Source organism: Abramis brama, assembly GCF_963993115.1.
Source record: "Abramis brama genome assembly, chromosome: 10".
Lineage (NCBI taxonomy): Eukaryota > Metazoa > Chordata > Actinopteri > Cypriniformes > Leuciscidae > Abramis > Abramis brama.
The window spans coordinates 21064501-21085882 of record NC_139972.1 but is presented as its reverse complement, the minus strand read 5'-3'; the positions used below and the strand labels follow the sequence as shown (position 1 = coordinate 21085882).

Below are 21382 nucleotides of genomic sequence, written 5' to 3'. Positions count from 1 at the left end.
TCCATGTGGAGTATGAGTTTATGAGTTTAGACCAGTGGCGTAGCCAGAATTTTATTTTTGAAGGGACCACAATATTTATATTTATATTTATATTTATTTATTTAGTTGAGATGCTCCAATACCACTTTTTCCAGATCATGTCCGATACCGACATTTATTTTTAGTACAATACCTGTATTTTCATTGCATTTTTTATTTTTTTTAATTATTGGGCAGAGAAACCAAAGGAATATGAATAAAATGTGTTGGCTTCGCAAATGGATATTTCCTTGCCTAATTATGCCTGTTAAAATGTATTGTAGGAGCTACTGTTACTTTCATTGTTCATATTATTGCTCTGCCATATTTTATCTTTAATTTAATAGCATATTGAATATTTAGAGCTGCTCCAGCAGGGTTCAACCTTTGTTAACATTGAGGACAAATACAGCAGTAGGTTTATTAGGCTGCTGTCACTTTAAGAGCTGCTCGTATCCAATATACAAGTTCACTTAAGACATAACAGACCATGTTTCACAAGTATACTTGCCTACATGGGCATTTTGACATAATTATGTGTGAATTTGTCTGTTAAAGCTCAAGAAAACATGAAAGAGAACTCAATTCAATAGGTTTTTCACACACTGTCCAAGAGGCAGCTTTTCTGGGCAAACACTTCGGATGTTTCGGATGTTCTCTCTCTCTCTCTCGCTTTACTGACAATTAACGTTTTTAAATATATACCTTGTTTTACTTTTTTTGCTATTGCCATACCCGACAGAACTAGAAACATTCCAGTGATGTCTATGAAAAAGGGATATGCGCTTGACGAGCTTATGCGTGCGTCTGTGCCGCTGCGCACTTAATCCATTTTTGTTTTATTTTAGCAATCAGAAATCTGACATGTAAATCGGTCAACGAGCGACGTCTCGTGGTTCCATCACAGAGAGCCACAAAATCATTTTCCAGAACATTCTCATTCACAGTTCCATGCTGGTGGAACGCTCTCCCCACCCTCATCCGGAATGCAGAATCCCTGACAACATTCAAAAGACAACTGAAAAGCCTTCTCTTCCGTGAGCACTTAACCTCATTAAAAAAAAAAAAAACTTTTCTTTTCCTTTATTTCCTCGCTTATCGGGCTTATGCTACTCTGAACAATGCCTGAACTTCGTATTTTGAGCACTTCTTGCGTTGTTTTTTGCCTCTTCGTGATGACTCGCTTTGGACAAAAGCGTCTGCTAAATGACTAAATGTAAATGTAAATGTAAATGATTGGGCCTAGGCCCACCCAGGGCCCCTCATGTCTACGCTATTGGTTTTTACCATATGTATGTACTAAAGGACAGTGCTTGAAGTAAGGAAAAGCTTTTATGTAAATGGCACATACACATGTATTCTTACCTTAGCCTCAGTCTCTCCCCTGTGAAGAGTGTATAGATGATGAACTGCACTCTGGGAAGATGCCCATGGGTGAGTCAAGATTTGGAAAACATGGAAGTCATGGCCAAGGGTGTCTGTGGTCACCAATAACATACCTGTAGATCAGAAAAGAGCCATTTATTTTACCATATTGGACCTCAATCAAACACTACTTCCTACAGTTTTGGTGACACAGGAAGTGTTGAATTGAGGGCTGTCAATCTATTTTAAAAAGCTATGCAAATACTTAATCACACTGTGATAAACATTTGCAGTGCTGCACAATGAAGGGCACATAACTGGCATAAATATATAACGCTAGTAGCCACAGGAAGTGGGGATTTTGCATTACATTAATTTGAATTTGTATTCATTTATTTTGTTGTTTATTGCATTAATTTCTGCAGTTAATATGGACCGTTTAATGCATGTAACATAGCATTTTTTTCTACTTCCTGATTCTACACAATGTTTTTCCCCACTTCCTATAGCTTATGTTATATGTTCATACTAATTATGCACCCTTCGTTATATTGCTTTCTTCAGCCCCATGAAGCCAATTTTTATTCAACTAGTTATTTAGTCAATTTTATTGGGGTATACCATTTGAATTTGGGGACAAGCAATGTGACCAAAATCAACTGTGGTCTAGCGATTAGTCTGTGTGCTCCAACAAACTATCAATTGAAAGTGCTAGGAAGGGCCATACATGTTTTGGTCCACTCAAAATATATATACATAATCATGTCAACACTTTACTTGCTACAATGCAAAAGTTCTGGGCTTAAACTGAGAAGAACAAAATGCAAAACAATGGCACCCAGATTGCCTATAAGTATTGAGCATTTCATGAGACACGTTTACATGGTTGTAAAAGGGCAGTCGAGTTCCACTGCAACTTGTGTTCTAGAATTAACTGCATGCCAAGATCTTCCCTCAGCTGTCAGGGCCAGAGTATGTGGATCTGTTTTAAACACAACCGCAGGAGAACCCAAGTGGAACCTCTGATGACAGGGCCTCTCATTTTCCCACTTTTATTTGAAGTAAGTGAAACTACAGAAATTATAAGCTCTTACTGTAAACAACACACTTACTAAACCACAGCACAAGAAAAACCCCGAAGCGAACCTTCATGGCAACGCAACCCCGCATACAGCTTATTCCTAAAAACAGTGTGACAGCTCTACAGGCTATTTTCCACACACATGAAAGTCTGGTCACTACCACTTTGGAAAGTTTCTCCAACACTACGATTAAGATGGATTTAGCCACTAGCTCTCGATCTCACTGCTGTAATTTAAGATGACAATAATTAGTGATTTTCCAATCCTGAATCTCTAATGCAGAGTTCACAGAGGGGCTTAATTTGTGGCGAGCATTTATTGGGTGGTCTGACAAATCTAAAAAGGAGGATATTGTTGGAAGATCAGACAAACTCTTACACACACACATGACAATGGAACGGCGGCAGTCCTAGATGAGCTCATCCGCCCTATTTCTGCCTATGTTATTTTCATTTTCACACTTCGGAGTAGCATCTGCTTTAGGTGTGGCTTTGCCATCTCATTGAGCGGTAAGACAGGAAGCAAGGGGAATGGGCCGTGGCAGCGAAGGAAAGGGTCACGCTGAGATTGCGCCTACAAAAAAGAAAAACAGAGTCGGCCAGTGAATAAGACAGCGGTTAGCTATTTATGCTGTATCAGAAGACTAAACCAAGTTATGGCCCGGCCATAAACTAACCCACGCCCCAAATGAGGTGCCAAGCCACAAGAAGCATTTGCGTCAACTGGGAATACATGGAAAAGAGTGCCTTCTAATTATAGAGGCTACAAACGGAAGCGCAGAGTGATTAGGAGTTTAGGCGCTGCGGTATGTTTATCTGGGAGCTTCCTCTCCCTCACCCCGCCGCCCTGCCGCTCTCGCGCTCACCCTGGCTTTGACAGATGAGGCTTGGCCAGCTTGTTGGGACACAAGTTTGCTGATGGTACACTCTGCTCTCCAAAAGCCAGTGGAGAATGGAAACCAAGCGCTGGGGCTTTTGTGGCCTTGTCGAAATACAGGGCCTCGCAAAGAGGCGTCAGTTGGTTAGCCTGTGGGAAACTAAATTAAAAAGAGAGCTTCTCTGTGCTGGTAAGCTTCCATAAAATTTCAGGAACCTAAGATGTAAAGCAATTTTTGACACATACTATTTATAACGCCTCGTCCTCTAGGCAAAAAAAAATATTTATGACTTTTAACTAGACACTGTGCGGGGAAACGCAATTATATTTCAAATATTTGAAGAACTAATGGGATAGTTCATCCAAAACTTAAAACTCTGTCATCATTTACTCACCCTCATGGCATTCCAAATTTGCATGAGCTTCTTTCTTTTGTGGAACACAAAAGAATATATTTTGAAGAACATTGGGGTTCAAACAACATCGGACCCTATCGACTTTCAATGTATAAACAAAAAATAAATACAATTGATGTTTTCAAATGTTCCACAAAAGAAAGTAATTTAGTTTAGGAATGACATGAGGGCAATTAAATGAAGACATTAAATGAAGATTTTTAGTTGAATTATCCCTTTAAATATCCGTTGCAACCAGTTAATGTACACATACTGGATTCAGCTAGACTAAAAAATTAACGTGACATTTTAAAAAGAAAAATTCTTGCTTCAGGTGTTTTCACACCTGGCTCATTAAAACGTCACTGCTTTCTGGAACATAAACAGGTGCAGGAAATGCAACACTAACAATTTAAGTTCCTGTTTAAGCAACACCCTAAAATCTAACTTTTAAAATGCATGTAAATGTATGAAGTTTATTGAAAAGTTTGTCAATTTTGGATTTCAAAACTTCAAAAGCAGTTCACTTCCACAAATTAGGACGGATTGCATTCATATTAACTGCAAAACAAACCGCAGTTCATATGAAACGTACCCCAGAACACCCTTATCGAGGCTATCACAAAATCTCGAAATTTCGAAATTTGACACCAAAAGACCTTGAGTCTGCACCAAAAGCTGTAGTGGGTGACCATGGCTTCCTCTTTCATAGAGTTTTTGTTGTTCTCCCCTTAACAAGTCTTTAAACAAAACATCTGCTGAACTTCCACACAGCGATGTTTTATTTCAAAAGTGTCTGAGCCATTCTCCCCGACCTACCCCGATGATCTCAGCAGCCCGACAAGCAGAGGCCTCCAACTTGGCAAAGTCTGAGAACTGAAACAAAAGTATCCCTTTCAAATTAACAACACTCGCCTAAGACCTTTGAAAAAGAGGAAATCTCAAATTATAAACATGTGGATAAACCTTTAAAGGGCGGGCGCTGGGAATCGTTGTGCTCTAATACCGCAGACACGAACTTTACGCAAGAAAAAAAGAACAAATAAACACATCAATCATTGTGTTTTGTCCTTGTGGCTGCCCGCATTAGTTGTAAAAGCACAACCGTGCGTGCGTGTGTTTGTGGTCCTTTGTGAGTCCATTGGACGGCTTCCTCTTCTGTCATGCTGCACTTGTGGAGGTGTTTATGAAAGCTGTGGAACACACACACACACACACACACACACACACAGGGTTGCACATCTCACATCAAAGCTGCCCACTCAAGCTTGGAGCGAGCAACACTCACTTAGTCCAGAGGCCACCCTTACTCCAACCATCAGATAACAGTACGAAGAAGAGGAGGAGACCGGCATGGGTCAACATGCAGTCAATAACTTGTTAATCTTTTACAGACTAAGTGAGAACTTCTAAAAGCTGGGCTGTTTGATCCCAACCTGGAGGCGGCTTGTGTTTGTGTGTGTGTGGAGTCGAGGACGGGGTGGCAGATTGGGGCCTGGCGCGGTGACTGTGCAGTGTTTCGCGGTGAGCCGGGCAGATGTAATGCCGTCTCCAGTTTCCATTCCTCTGGGCAGCAGGGATGACTGCTGCGGATTCCAGAGGGGGCTTGTGAGCACGTCTCACAGGCTCGTGTGGCCAGGGATACTGTTTATCTAGGCACGTTGGTACCAAGGATATGCTTTTTAAACATGGTACACTGCTCCTGTGGGCATGCTGGCTGTAGAGGCACTCAACGCTCTTAGCTACGAAACCACATCCACAATTCAATTGAGGGCTTTGAGGAAGAAAAGGGGAAAAACTTGGTGGGAGGAGGAAAAAGGTGCCCACGGTTCATTTGATGCACATTCGAGTGTAACGAAGGAGAATGTTTATGTATTTGCTTTACAGCCATACCACCTGTAAGCGCTTGAATATTAATAGATCATAAAGGGCTTTCTCGGCAGGAGGCAATCATTACTTAAATACAACACTTCAACGAAATTCTCCTTCTAGAGAATCAGTGTAACCAAGGTGACCACGAGGTCACATCCATTAAGGAAGGATGGAAGTGTAGGTTATCACTAGGCCCACACAGAATCTGCACACTTTTTACTCACATTTCCTGAGCTGATTCTGGGAAGAACTCTATTTAAAGATGGGCATCAGACTTTTCTGGAATGAATGAGATATTATTTATTGCGATAAATTAAAGTGATATATATATATAAATATTAAAATATATAATAAAATATATAATATATATATATATAACATTAGAAAATAATTAAATATTTAAAAACAGATGTGTACTGTCAAACATCAACGTTTTTACAACACATGTAAGAGTAACGAAGATGATTTCCCTATGCGTTGCCACTGAGGTCTGGAGAGAAAACAAAAATGTGTTACAACTGTGGTAGAATTTTTTGAGATTAGAAGTTAAACCAGTCATATTAGCATTTTTACAATTTGCTGCAGGCCAAATTACAATTTTATGTACCACAGAAAAACTACTGTGTGAGGTATTTGGTGAGTGCTAATTGTGAACGCTGTCTTTTCATCTCTTAGTCTAGGTAACAATTCACTCTTTTAGGTTCTTCTTATGGATCTGTCTACGGCCACAAAATGCAGCTGATGCTTGACAGCGGTACAAATCTATTTTACGCTCAGTGGTAGAAAAGCACAGTCTCCTTGAAAAGCTTAGTCAGCCTAAAACAGGCCTTTTTTGTGATTTTTAAAAGCCCCAAATAAATGAGCTAAACCACAATCTCTAGATAAGAGTCTGACTGCAGAAAGGAGGAGTAGAGAGTAATCCTTTCTCAGGAAACAGACAGTCACTATAATCTCTTTCCATTTCAGTGCTCTCTTTTATTTTAAAGGGTTCTGTTAGCTAATTAATCCTCTGAAACATTTACCACAGCAAATACGATTCCACAATTCTTTATGCTGCGCTTAATTTGAGGGACAACCTTAAGATTTTCTTAGGACAATGGATCATTCATTGCAGCTGAGGTGTTTGGAAAACTAACATCGGATGTTCCTTGGGAATCTGGTGGAACTTTTGGAGACTAAAGCCAACCGGCCAAACTAACTAATACAACTGCTAAAAGCCTCTGAGCGTAAAAGCATAAAGCTGTCAGCAAAAACGTGGTCTACACAGGCAATCATTCCTACAAAAACAAAATAGTAACTAGAGGTGAAGAAGAGAAGTAACTCTCCTCAGGTCAAGAGGAATGAAAGGGGGGAGATCAGGGAGGGTGTTTCCATTGAAGCCTTGAAACCAAAGTGCCTGACCAAGGTTTTACAACTACAAACTGAGGTGCAGACATCCCAAGACACCACTTTTACAACCTTTTGGAAACAGCATTAAAAACAGCCAAGAGACTGTTTTGACAAACTTGTAGCTTTTTTGTTTGACAGTTAATATAGTTGGATATGTTTGTTTGTTGCATGTATTTGTTTGTTTTGTTTACAGAAAATCATACAGTCATTTTTATTAATGCAAGTATAAATCTTTTGGTTAACGTGCTGGTTCTCAAGGTCATCTTTGGTTCAGGAAATCAATTTTTAAAGGGGTCCTATTATGCCCTTTTACGAAGTCTTGATTTTGTTATTGGGGTGTACAAAATATGTTTTCATGCTTGATTGTTAAAAAAACCCCCAAAAAAACAGCGACAACACTCTTCATCTTCTCTAGCGCAGCTCAACCAGGCCTCAACAACTGTTTTGCGTATTCCGTGGGCGGGGATTATTTAAATGAGGAACATTATGACTTCATAAGATCCGGGAAAAGTGCATTGTAGTCCAAACGAGCCATTCGTTGTAGTTCTTGAAAATTGGATTCTGTTAAATCAAATTTCTGAAAGTATTAGAACATAGAGGAGCGGACGGTTATTGTGCAGAATTCCTATCTATTGGGGGAGGGGGGTTTGATGTATTTCAAAGATTAACAAAAAAAAAGAACATTGAATAAAAATCTATATGTGCATCATCAGATTTCATAATGCCATTATAAAATAGAGCTCATGCTCCAGGCAAATTCCACTAATGTCCTGCTCTTCGCTTGCAATGTGCATTAAAGGCGACGTCTCAGCCTGGGCCCTTAATCCCTGCTGACTGTCCCACTGTGCTCAGGCACGGCGCAGAATGGAAGGTGATACACGGTCACAGCCCCATTAAATAAAACACGCACACACACAGATTAATGTGTGAATTTGCCAAATGATAGTTTCTAAACCCAACAAACAAGCTTTTTCAATGAAGCAGAGGAGTTCAGATCCATCCTTAATTGCTACCTCTGTGTGGAGATATGGCTTATTACAAACTGAAAGAAAAACACAGAACTCCTTTGGATGGCACTGACTTTGTCAAATGAAGAGTCTTGCAAAGTTCTCCAAGCCATCCGAGCATGTTTTACCTGAAAGGTACAGCGGGGACCAAAAATCTGAAAGAAGTATGTTCCCTCTCTAAAAATGTTTGTTGTTATATTATATTATAAGCATAACAATTCGAGTGATAACTACAGCTTAAAAAAATAATAAAATGTTATAACTTTGGCATAAATGACAGCAGCAATAAAGCTGACACACACAAGAAAAAAATTCAAAATAAGAGAAGCAAGAACATATTTTACATCTTATACATGTTCAGTGTCACAAATTTCCTCAATTGATGTAATAGTGCAGGATCCAATTTTTCAAAAAGTAGAACTTTGGTCATTTATCAAACTAGGCTTTTCTTTACATTTTCTTCTCAAAACAACATGAACTCCAGCTGGGTGTTTGTGAGTGACTCATGGGAGTGGGTGCTAGAAAGGCCACATCCGCAACAGACAAACAGGCTCTTCAGATCACCCTTTCCCTTTAAAGGGGCATTCCACCCATTTGAACATTGTTTTTTATTTAAAGTGGGTCATATATGTAGTCGAAATGTAAAATAAATTTTGAATTTGGTGCCTTCGTGACTGAGGAAAGACAAAAAATAACTTCAGGACGCATTTGTATGAAAGACAACAACTCCCACAATGCACCACATTGCACAGCTCCGCAAGCCACTCCCACTAATCCAGAAAGCGCATATCTGCCTATAAGAGAAATCACTCTTCCGTCTGCAAGGCTAGCTACCACCACCAGAGCTTGAAATTCATTTCACACAAAATGTCTAGTTAGTTGGCGAACTCATTAGTGCATTACTCCTCGTTTGTATTTCTTTCGAAAAGGTGAATTATTGCATGGTACCTGGATGTTCAGTCAGAACATATGCGGTGCGAAACTAGGATAGTTCACAACACAAACGTCCGTGTCCTCGTCTGATTCAGAGATTTCGTCCAGGAGAAATTGTCATCGTTTAAATTCTTTGCCGCAGACGGACTCTATCTCTGTGTTCGTAGCGGTTCGTAGTTGCATAGTGAGATCACCGGCGCCACCAGTCCGCCCTAACTCGAGCCAGTCTGGGCTCCTCGTCCGCGGCAGGCAGGTCTTCTGCCTCGGCTGCTCTTCGCTATAATGCGGCTTGTAAAGGTAGCCACAAACACCTGATTCAAGCATCAGACTTCCGAAATCCTCTTCTTCTATATCATATTGAGTACTCTCCTCCGCTATTGTCATAACTTTACATCTGTCTCCACAGCGCCTGTTAGCTTAGCTTCAAACAAGATGGAGGATATTGCTTTCAGTTTCAGAGAGTAAAGTCCCACCCACTGATCTGTAATAGGTCTGTAGCGTGAGCGGGTCCCGCCCCTGGGAAAGATTGGAGAGATGAGGAACGAGTGCTTGTAGTCTCAACAGAAATCCCCCCCTCTTACACTTCCTCCTACAATGACGCAAAATGACGATTTTTGCGTCATTGTAGGAGGAAGTGTAAGAGGTAAATAACGGATTTCTCCCGTCTCAGGGGAAAATGAGAGAGTGTTGCACGACCATTCAATAGTATGACTGGGTTTCTAACAATGCAAAGCTTAATGCAAATGGGTGGAGTGTCCCTTTAAGAGCCCGCAAGCAAACACTTGCCAGAATGAACTGGGCTAAACTAAGCTGCCTCGCAAGAGCAGATTCCTTGATGCTTATCAGTTCCGTGATTGAGTGGAATTACAGTGAGTCTCATGAGCCGTGAGACCTGTCCACCCTCGCACTGCACGCGACCGTGCCCTTACACCAATCACTTGCTCTTTTAATCGATAAGACCAGTTTAGCGTCATTTAAACTGTAGAAATATCCTTTAAGAGGAGAGGAGGGACCAGGAGAGGACAAGGAGCGAAAAACAGATACTTTGGCTAAAGTGAGTCCTGTGCGCCGCTGTTCGGAGCAGCATCCTTTAATTATGCGCCTATGAATAGAAGCTCCAACACCACAGAACAAGCGCCAGCTACCCAACTGGCCACCATTTTCTACCCTCGCCCTTTTGTTTTTCGTCCAACACACACTGTTGAGTTGGATTTCTTACATAAGTTCTTTTGATTTTCTTTTTTTTTTTTTTTGGTGGAGATTTGCACGTTCCAGTCAATGTCAAGAAACCACATTGTTTCTTTTCAAGTCGGCCTTTTCCCTCTCTGAAATCAAAACCGTCCGGATGGAGCTGCGGTCAGCCCTGAGGCCAGAGTGACACTTTCCAGTGGCTTTAGCATAGTTAATTTTGGACAAGTCAGGCTAAGCGGACGAGGCTAAACTTCTCACTTTAAAATCAAGCCGCCGTTCACGTTCCTTCACAGTGCTGAGAGGAGATTTCTTGCAAATCTCAAAGAGCTGTTTTTGATCATATGTTAATGATGTCAGGAACGTAAATTACAGCATGGATATGAACACCGGTCTCGGGGAATGCTCAGCCTGACCTTATTAGTCAGCATATCTGGAGACTCTTTTCTGTATCAAAGACGACAGGGATTTCTTCCAGCCTTCCTGGTGCCAAACAATTTCATAACTCAAAACAATTATTATAGCCCCTTCGATTTATGCCCGAGCAAATGAGGTGATAACAGACACATCCCATTATTTCTGAATAAAGCTGACAGGTGAAGGTTTAACTGTTTGAAGTTTACAGCGCCCCGCTGTTATCTAAAACAAGTCACCCCAGAGCACTCTCCACATGAGGGCAGAGGACGCCTGACAAAGGGCCATGCTGGGGGCTTAGCACTCGAGGGAACGGGGCTTGGGCCTCCCTGGCCCGGAACAATCTTCAGAGAAAGAGTAACAAAAAACATTACACCAACCATTCATATAAGATAGAGTGAACTAAATCTCATGAAAAGTGATTCTCAAAGATAGGTCAGGACTCGTGTATAAGTATTTTTCAGTTAGGCTGGTTAGATTTGTACTTGCCTCTTCAATAATTTCACTGACCCAATTAAATCTATACAACCGTTCAAAAGATTGGGGTCTGTAAGATTTTATTTTGAAAGATATTAATACTTTTAATCAGCAAGGATGCATTAAATTGACATTTATAATGTTATCAGTTACAAAAAGATTAAATTTGAAATAAATGTTGTTCTTTTTCTTTACACGGTTTCTTTTTTAACATTGTTGATAATAAGAAATGTTTCTTGAGCAGCAAATCAGCATATTAGAATGATTTCTGAAGGATCATGTGACGCTGAAGCCTGGAGTAATGATGCTGAAAATTCCGCTTTGCCATCACAGGAATAAATTATAATCGAAAATTTTGGCATTGGTGACCATGACACTTTTTTCAAAAACATTTTATATAACTATAAAAATTTTTTGTGAAGGAAAGAAATATATTTTCTTTAGAAAAATATATAATAATTAAATACAATGTAACTTTATGAAAGCTATAAATTCACAAACACTTTTGCTGGATAATTTGACTCGTATAATACATCTCTCACACTTGTTTTTACACCGTCCTTATTAAGCACATAATTCACATAATTCTCTCCTGACTCTCTGAAGCATTTCAGATCAATATGACGGTTATGTGGTCAAATTTGTTTTTACGGAGACCTTCAATTCTTTGATGATCTAAGAAAAACACACATTTGCACTAATATTTGTAGAAGTAATGTCCCTGAGCGGGCCTTGATTGTTGACTGTATGTTTGCTTTGCTCCGTGTCCCAGTGCAGTGGTGGTGGTGGGACACTGACTTCACCTACACCTTCTGCTCAACACATGCTGATGGGGAAAAGGTGGCTGACTAATCTGAGGTCTAAAGGTTAACCAATAGCGCCACCTAGAGACCATCATGTTATGTCCAAAGCCAGGTTAGTACAATCTAACTAGAATGGTCTAATTCAATGTATTTTCTTCCCTCATCTTAACTGAGAACAAAAGCAAAATGCAGAATGCAACAGTTAACAATAATGCAAAAAAAAAAAAGAACATTGGGTTTCCAAATCGAGAATAAAGAATTTAGATATATGATACATTAACGCAAAAAAAAAAAAACTACAATTACTAAAAGCAAACAAAGCCCATTGTTTTACACAAAGAAAAAAAAATGCTCAGAACTTACTCTTTAAAAGATACCTTTTTCTCACTTAAATTTCATGCAAGTACACTCCTGAGTGTTATTTATTTATAAAAAATAAATAAATAATTGGGCCAAGCCAAAAATGTAAAAATATTTAGTGGTCTAAAATCACAAATTACAGGTCAGGAAATTAGTAAGAATTGCACAAATAATGTAGATAAAGTAACTGCGCTGAATAGCCTTCCCCTTTGTTTTCTTTAAATGTTTAAGCCGTGTGGGTAAACTTGCAGACAGCTTTTAACAGGAAGAAGAGTTGGCGTTGCTCCACTCAGCATTGATGGCTTCGAACAGCTCATGAGTACAGTTAGTTACAGTTAGTCTCACAGTTAGTTTGAGTTTAATGTGATTAAACATTAAGTAAATATTCACTATAGGGCTCAAATCTGGACTCTGACCAGGCCAAAACATGAGCCTAATGGACTTGTTCTCAAGCCACTTCTTGTTGAAAAATAACATCTGATCAATCCTCTTTAGATAACTTTTCAATTGTGAGAAACAAGCCATATTCTCCTGTACTTCAAAGCATTAAATTACTTTTCTCTGTGAAGTAGCTCACCAATACCAGCAGCTGAAAAGGCTCCCCACACAATGACAGCTCTTTCTCCATGCTTCACTGTGGTAAAGATGCATTTATTATTATATTTCTCAGCAGATTTCCGAAGACACCGCTCTGGAGCATCACCATACAGCTCGTGTTACAACCACACACAACTTCCCATATTCTGCCAAAAACTTAATTATGTCTTTTATGTTTTTCTGAGACAACAATGGCTTTTTAAGTTGTGCATTTGCATACATTTAGCTAATTTCCTGACCAATAATTTGCGGTTAAGACTATTAAAATCTTAGTGTTTAGCCATTTTGGGCTTGGCCCAATTTTTGCCTAGGTATGTACTGAATGAAAAAAAAAATGTTTCCCCTAAAATAAAAATAAAAATGATTTGAAACAAAAGAGACAGTGACAATAACAGTACAGCGCTATAATTATAATAATACATATATAAAATAACAATACTCTTTTTTTTTTTAAATGTAGAACAAAGTGAATGTCAACACTGTTTTATAATTTATTTTCTTAATTAATGAATCAATCATAAATTAATAAGTTATATTTATTTGCTCTAAACTTCTATATAAGATCACAGCTCCCAAACTCAATCACGGCTCATATGCCAGAGTTTTGTGGCATGGTTTGGCATCAGTTCAATATTGTGCGGTTGAGGCAGAACATCCATCAGGAATGTTTTGATCTACTAAGATATGCAACATTTCCTTATAATCTTTCAGTAATACGATGCACAAAACATCTGAACCCAGAGGTGTACACTTATGTACACAATGACTCATCCACAACGGAGTCTCCGTGTGTTCATTAGTAAGAACAGATATGTGAAGGATTTCACTAAGGGCAATGGCTATCAGTAGCTTTCAGCACCTTCTTATTAGAAGGGCCCTCAATCTGCAAAACACAACTCACAATGAGCCATTGTGACTGGACTGGATATCCGGAGAAACAAACATGACTATATGTAAAATTAAAAAGTGATCAGATAACTGCCTATCAAAATGAGCCAAGACGCTCGTTCAAGGTCAGGTTGAGGACATTCCAGCCTTGGTTTTACTGTATTTTGGAGCCATGGCCTAGTTGCTCCAGACACATCAAGTCATGGTACTGAAGCAGAAGAGCATTCGAATCCTACCTGCATAATGTCCTGATGGTACCATTCCTCAAAAAGATTTTATTAAATAAGGTGCAAAATGCAACAGGTAATGAATAACCAACAAGCCTAAAGCATGACTAAAGCATGTTGTGAAGTGGCTGACTGAAGGTTCAAAGAGTTATGAACCTGTCCTACACCTTCTGAATAGAGTGAGGACATTGTACCTGTTCAGTGCTTGGGGTATTTCATCCAAAAGAGACCGAGGGCTTCATTACCTCAATACACTTCAGGAGAGATAGACATGAACAAGATCAATGAGAACTAAATATCCCACTATGTGTTAAAGAGAGACAAGAGGGGAGAAAGAGAAGGATGGAAAGAGAGGAAAAGCAGGGAAAAAAAATGACAGTGAATGATGTGCTAGAGGGCAGTTTCTCCAAAAGACACACAAAGGCTGCTTTTCAGAACAACAGATCTCACATGATCTCAAGGGCCAAGCAGACAGGAACGCTTAGGGAACAAGATGAGGTTACATGCAAAAAGGTGACATGACTGACACCATCATCTCCTTCTCAAATTGACCATACTTTACAGTTCTGTATCATTCTATTTCTCCTCTGAAGTCTACTTATAATATTAGACGAGCCTTCCAGCACCAAAAAGTCAAACTTTGGTTTTAAATTACTACTGTCCACCCTCAGAATTAAAAGAATGGTTCACCCCAAAATTGTATTTGTATACCCTAATTTGTGTAACTTCAAAAGACTCGGAATATATGCAAGAGTCCAATACACTTCTATTATATAGAAAACAGCAGTCAACATTCCAATTGAACACATCCGGTTGAGTTCTATTTCAGCATGAAAACATACAGGTTTGGAACAACATAAAAGACAAGTAAAAGATAATAGAATCTTAATTTAGGTGATCTATTCACACAAGCTGCTTTATACCTTTAAGACTTATAAATGAATTAGCAGTTATTAGCAGTATGATTGGCTAACCTCAATGTATCAGTGTCGTACCAGGTCGGCTATCAGAGCAGGTCAATGCCATTGCATCTTGGTCTAAAAAGTCTGGGTTGACTGGGGAAGGAACTTTGTGTAGTGAACAGAATGCATCTGCATTGTAATTCATTGTTTTACATCAATAAGGCAAGGAACATCCACAACTTGTACCCTTTAAGACCATGTAAACGCCTGCCATCCAAGTTCCAGGAGTTTTGTGCTTTGGTAGAACTCAGTGAGGCATCACAATGAGGTGTTCACTTACCACTCGGGTTAAACGCCATGCAGGATATAGGCTTATCATGTGCTGGAAAATGTGCAATCACTCCTTCTCCATCAGAATCCTCGCTAACAAGAACCTGAAACATACACACAATAAAGCTACAGTAAGTTGATGAAGCCACATAAATAAAGGCTGACTTCTTGTTTACCTCACGTCTTAGTGTTTTAGACACATAGCTGGTCATTGGCTCTACAATGGCCTGTGCAATCTGATCTTCACAGTTACATAAGATTTAATCAGTTAAACAAAGATGTGTTTTGGCATTTTGTTTAAAACAAAGTGCGTTTTAAGTTGTGCTCGAATAGCAAAAAATGGGCTGAAAATGTTTCCACGTCTTTTTTTATGATCATCATCCATTCCCCATCATGTCATTCAACCCTAAACATGTTGCCCTCTTGCGGGTGCTTAACAATTATCCTTGTGTCTACTTTAATCCACACTGGAAGATTTTAGCTTTAAATGACGTATGGTCGGCAAAATAGTTTCATTATGGAATTCAAATAAATTTGACTAAATTTTTAAAAGATGTCCGCAAATATGTTGGTGTGTTTTATGAACACGGCTTCAAAGAAAGAAACTAACCCACATGACCACTGTGATCAATGTGCATATTCTGCCAAAGCCCACAGCGCAACAGTACTGTATCAGACAGGAAGAAAAAGTGACATGTTGAAGGAGTTAAAACAAACACAGCAGGAGGAAACTCTATAGTGTCTCTTCACGTTTTGATATCCAAAAGAGATTAATAGCTCCCGGTTAAAAAGAACTGTAATGTGAATCCGTAATTCATCCCTTTGTGTGCATCACTACAAGAAAAGAAAAAGGAGGCATAGAGAAAGAATGTTAACCTTTTCTTTATTTACTCACAAACCAATTATTAAATACATTTAAAACAATACAAAACAAAACACAAAATTATGTAAATATTAAAATTCAATTTGAATTCCAATATTTTAAAATAGTCTATCAACTTGAAAGCAAGAAAGAAAGAAATAAGAGAGCGTGTTGTTCATGCAGGGCTATTCTCTGGTCAGTGGTCCTCTGTTAAGTTTGCTCATGAAAGAGATTATAACCAAGCCCAGACATGAGACAGCCGGAGAGAAGAGTGATAAATCTAGCGGAGTGTTGCATTAAGGAGCAAGGCAGCTTTTAATAGGATCCAGTCCAAACAGAAAACAGCCTTGCTCTGAAACCCAGACATTTATTTTAGACTGCAAAAAAATGCCCCTGTGACACAAACCAGATCGCTTTTATTGGGGGCAAAAAAAGACAATGTTGTTCTGTACAGGAATATACTATTGCTTCGGAAAAGAATTTGTTTGTGGATAGATCCGAAGAGCAAATAAACCTGCAGGAAATACAGAGCTGAGAGGGGATGATGAAGATGAGAAGGTAGGGGTGTGTCCCCTGAGACTGGGAGAGGGGGAGATGGGGGGGGGGGGAAACAGAAGAGAAAATGCCAAGACCACTGCTGGAGTCACGGGAGAATGGCATTGACAGTAAATTCCACAAATCTGTTTTGTGTGAACATCGAAAACATAACTAGTCCACATTGGGAGGAGCGCAGCTTCTTGTAAGGGTTGGCTTTATTGTGATTGTGATATAAATGCAGGAAACCGCTTTTAGAAAGTGTTGACTATGGCAAATCAGCATGATACATGTTTATAAAGAAGCAGAATAAAACGCACATTTAAATGAGTAACGTGTTAAACAGCTCACGGTAGACTCTAATAGAGAATTGAAGGTTTAACTATCTTACTTTTAACAGTCCACTAAATGGAAGGATATATTTACATGGGTCAGAATCAATAGGATAGCAAAACCTGTTCCAACTTAACCTCTCTCCAAATAAAAATCCTTGAACAGGAGAACTGTAAATATTACAGCTAGCCTTTACACCGAGTGCTCTATTAAAGTGATCATGTGTCACACACCTACAAGTCCTCTTTTAACACACATTAAGGCCTTGGTGGAAAAGGAAAGGATGGTAGACCTTTTCTGATATGCTCCTGCAATGACCTGCCTGTGATCTCATGCTAAAAGTCTACGGTTGTGCCAGCCAAGGGGGAAAGAGCCACAGGAAATGGCTAAATCATGAGATCAGGAGACTGCGGCCTGGCATGGAGTCTGTGAACGAACGGCGGAGCATGTGCTCTTATGACAAGGTGATGACAAACCCCTTGGGCCACAAGAAGCTCTAATACTGAATGAGTTATGAATGGGATTAATGGATTATTTATCTCAGAGAAAAGAGGAATGAATCTGGGTTCTTGAGGATCAAGGTCACAAGGGTGAAGAAAGTACCATAAACAGTGCTAGAAATCTTGTCATTCAGACCTCAATCCCTGGCAAAACCGTACTGATTATGCTGTATAAGTGAGCGTTTCTTACCTGTCCTTCTCCCACAGTGTGTGTGTCTATGATGGTGACCACGCCAGGTTGGTGAGGGCTGCGGCGGGTGCCACTGTGGGCAGTGCCCTCCTCGTCAGGCACCCCTGATGGCACCGTACCAGCAAGCTGGGTCACAACCTTACCCACCATGGTCAGGCCCGTCTTCAACGTCTGACAGGAAGACAGAGACACAACGTTAGAAATAGAAATAAAAATGCTGTAGTGATTTATGATAGCGATGCATAGAATTTTATTTTATTTTTTCAAATATAAAGAAAACTACATTTCTTTTATCTGAGAAATGAAACTGAAAACAATTAAATTTGGGTAATTGGTTAATTGAACTCAGTATGCTGTTCACGGTGTCGTGTTCTCAAATGGTAAATTAAACCAGTTGCAGTTAAATTCTTTGGCGACAAGCCGCATCTCTATATTTCAGCCAAACAAATTTGAAGTGCGAATTAGTGCTAATTACGGGCTTGCCGAAATTTTAGTGCATCACTTAACGGTATTTAGGAACACTGGAATTTGTTTGGATTTCACCCTTGATATGTTAAGATCTTTAACCACAGTTAACAATTTAGGGGATGATGTTACATCCAAACCACAACTTTTGATTACTACTCTTTATATGACATTGAATTTTATTTAATAAATATAAATTTATGAATTCATTTAAAACAGCTGACGAAAGTGGTCAGTACCTTGGGAATATTTCCTACTGGCATTTATCGTATGGATAGATCTTTTAAAATCATCATTTTGAAAAAAAAATTGGAATAATTTTATGCTTGTTCTGAAGTAAAAATAAAAAATGTATGAATCATAAAGCAAAAAATAATAATTCATGCAAAGGGTTAAAAGACAAAAACATTTCATTCTGCAACATTTGTGCTAGCCAACCATAAGTTCTATTGCAACACTCCAATCAATACCGCAAACAATGTTCCCACATCCAGAGATTTTGTTGAGCAATGACCTAAAAAACATGTTTGCATCCAGTGTTGTTTGAGCCAATGTCAACAGACAGGTGTGTAAGTTAGCCGTGTAGGCTAACGGTTAGCGTTTGTGTGAGTGTGTACTCATAGATATGAGCTGAGAAGAGATGTCCGGGTTCTGGCACAGCAGTCAGTGCAGCGTCTGCCACCAGCCGGCCGCCCCTCCCCTTGCTAGCCCTGATCAATGGGGACTGTTTGGATTAGCACTAAAAACTCTAACTGCAGTGATTAGAAAACACATTAGTGTTGATCAATTAGGAGGCAAACGCTTCTCTTAATAATTGATGGGGCAAAGCAATTTACACACAGTCAGTTAGTGGACTTGTCAGAGCATTCTCCAAAGGGCCCAACAAACACAGGCGCCACGAGGTATTGACGCTGCCGCTTGGCCTGAATGCCTGATTAAGCTCTCCGGGGCCTTGGCAGACAGACACACACATACAGCAACGCTCACTCCATTAAGTGAGAACTAGAGGAGACCCTACTTAAGCTGTGCTATCCACTTACCCCAAACACAGTTCACAGCGGCAGAGGTCTGAAAACAGAGCCCTGGGGCACCCCGCTCACGCAGACTTGTGGCTAGCACAATGACATCTCTCTTTTGGTCACATCGCGCTCATTTACACAATCTGTGCCTTGCAAGAATTCAATTTTGCAAAAGGCGCCCTCCCCCTCCTTTTGTGATTGTGTTACAGGATTGATGGGAGATGGCCCCCTGGCCCCCAGACGGCCGCACTCAGAGCCACTCAGCACAGGGACTGTGTGTCAGAGTGGAGGAGATGGTTATAAATCACAGCCCCGTCTGCAGACGGCCTGTCTGCGTATCAAGGCTTTTTTAACCTTGTTTTCCTCCCTGCTAACCTTTGCTGTGCTCCTTTTGATGTATACCGCCATTAAGGCTAATGGCTCTTCTCTCACGTAAGCCGTTAGCGCTCGTTAGGCAGTGATCAGGCCGGCGGCCGGGGAATACAGATGTGGGCTTAATAAATCAATTAAGCAACCAGGAGAGGAGACTGGAACCATATGAAAGGTTAAGCACCAAGGTTCTGGCACCACTAAATGAACTCTAGTGGGTCTCTGAATCACTAAGGACTATGTCGAGAACGCTCTGGGATGCTATAGGGTGAATAAAGTGAGTGGAGCAGCACACATTATGAGCTTCATTTAGAGCAGAGCAAACAGGAAGGAAAGCATGGCTGAAAAACACAAATAAGTGCAAAAAAACCAGGAGAAAAAGAGCAAGAGACACATTAAGCTGTATGGTTTGATTTATTGCCTTGTAAAGAGGATAATCATTAATTAATGTGACAGCTTTCAAGATTTAAAAATCACTGGGCCAATGATTTCTGGAAATGAAACACTGATATGTTCTTTAAGCTCTACAATATGAAAGAGTTTGGCCAGAGTAAATGCTAAAATAAACAAATCATTTCCTCACCATGTTGAATGATTTTTATAAGCAGTGGGGATCCTCAGCACGACATGCCAACTGTGCACCAACAGTTATAAATGTCAGATTTTACCAAAGAATAGCTGGCTTTAATCTTATAAAACGAAATAATGCTCATAAGAAAGACAAGTCTCTCAGCAAGACACAACTGAAATAATCTGTGCAAAAATTGTGGCACAAGTGTTGACAAAGTACTGTATCTGCTGGTCAATGTGTGGACAAAGTGTCAGTGTGACCCCTAAAAGTATTTGGACACTAAAGCCACACTCAAAATGTATGGACTTCACTGAATTAGATACAAAATATCAAACTATGTAGCATCTGCAAACAAATAAGGCTTTTCCCTTTTTTTTTAGCAAAAAAAAAAAAAGTTTACACTTTTTACCCCCAATTATCCATTAACATTAGACAACCAGTAAGTTCTTAGTGTATTTGTTTTGAGCAGTATATCTATTTTTCTATATAGAAAAAAAACTTCAATAAACTTTTTTTATGAAATTAATTATTTGAAAAGTATGCTTATTCTACCCATCTATCCATCTGATATTTATTTGTGGCTTAGGTGTGTAAATACTTTTTGAGGCCACTAACATGTGTGTTGAAGAGTGTGGCGGGCATGGCAGTGGTAAAAAAAAAGAAGGGTGAACTCACTTTAGCGGCACTGATGACAGTGGCAGTGTAGGACTGGGCATTATCTCCACAGGCCCCACCACGGGACTGATGACACCGGATCAGCTACACACACACACAAACAGAGACAGAACAGAGTCACATTATCATCCAGAACCTTTCAGCTCCCCAGCACTCATTAACCCACAGAGGCCTGTCACAGCCCGCGCCAGGACGTCTGCAGGCGGGCACGGTGAGTAAAAGGAGGAGGAGGATGCCATTAGGACAACAAACAGTTCTTCAGCCCCATTCTATAGCGCACTCCCTCTAGGGTCCCTGTCCCAGACCTATTCAACACTTCAGCTGCCATTGGCCAGAAACTCATTACCTTTGCCCAGACACACTGTCCCATCTGTCCATTATTAGGCAGCAACTGGCCTCTCTAAGGCAAACAAACCGCACCCATTACATAAATGGCGGCAAATCGGGGGTCTACTTAATAATAATATGTCATATTATATTGTTAGCTCCTATCGATATGACACACATTGTCTTTATAATGATATGTGCAATAAAAACATTTAGAAGGCAACTGCAGTTTGACTTAGGGCTGTTTCCAAGCAACACATTTTCAGCAACAAATGGAAGGCCTGAATTATTAGGCTGACTGATCAGAGGTGCTGGGAGTTCAAACAGGGCATGTTCTTGTGTTCAAAAACATCTGGATGGAGCACAACGGAATGAAATATTAATTAATAAATCACATTTATTATAAAATTGTGT

At 39.8% G+C, this 21382-nt stretch overlaps 1 protein-coding gene across 6 annotated transcripts in view; it reads right to left on the bottom strand.

The window, feature by feature from the left end:
- The window catches only part of bcas3 (BCAS3 microtubule associated cell migration factor), a 230017-nt gene that overhangs the window by 177675 nt on the left and 30960 nt on the right, over positions 1-21382 (bottom strand). For all 6 annotated transcript variants that reach the window (XM_084126193.1, XM_084126195.1, XM_084126197.1 and 3 more), the window contains exons 11-14: positions 20642-20725; positions 17543-17713; positions 15134-15227; positions 1384-1517 (exon numbers count right to left, since the gene is read on the bottom strand). In XM_084126193.1, the coding sequence (XP_083982319.1) occupies positions 1384-1517; positions 15134-15227; positions 17543-17713; positions 20642-20725 (483 nt within the window). The remainder of the gene's footprint in view (positions 1-1383; positions 1518-15133; positions 15228-17542; positions 17714-20641; positions 20726-21382) is intronic.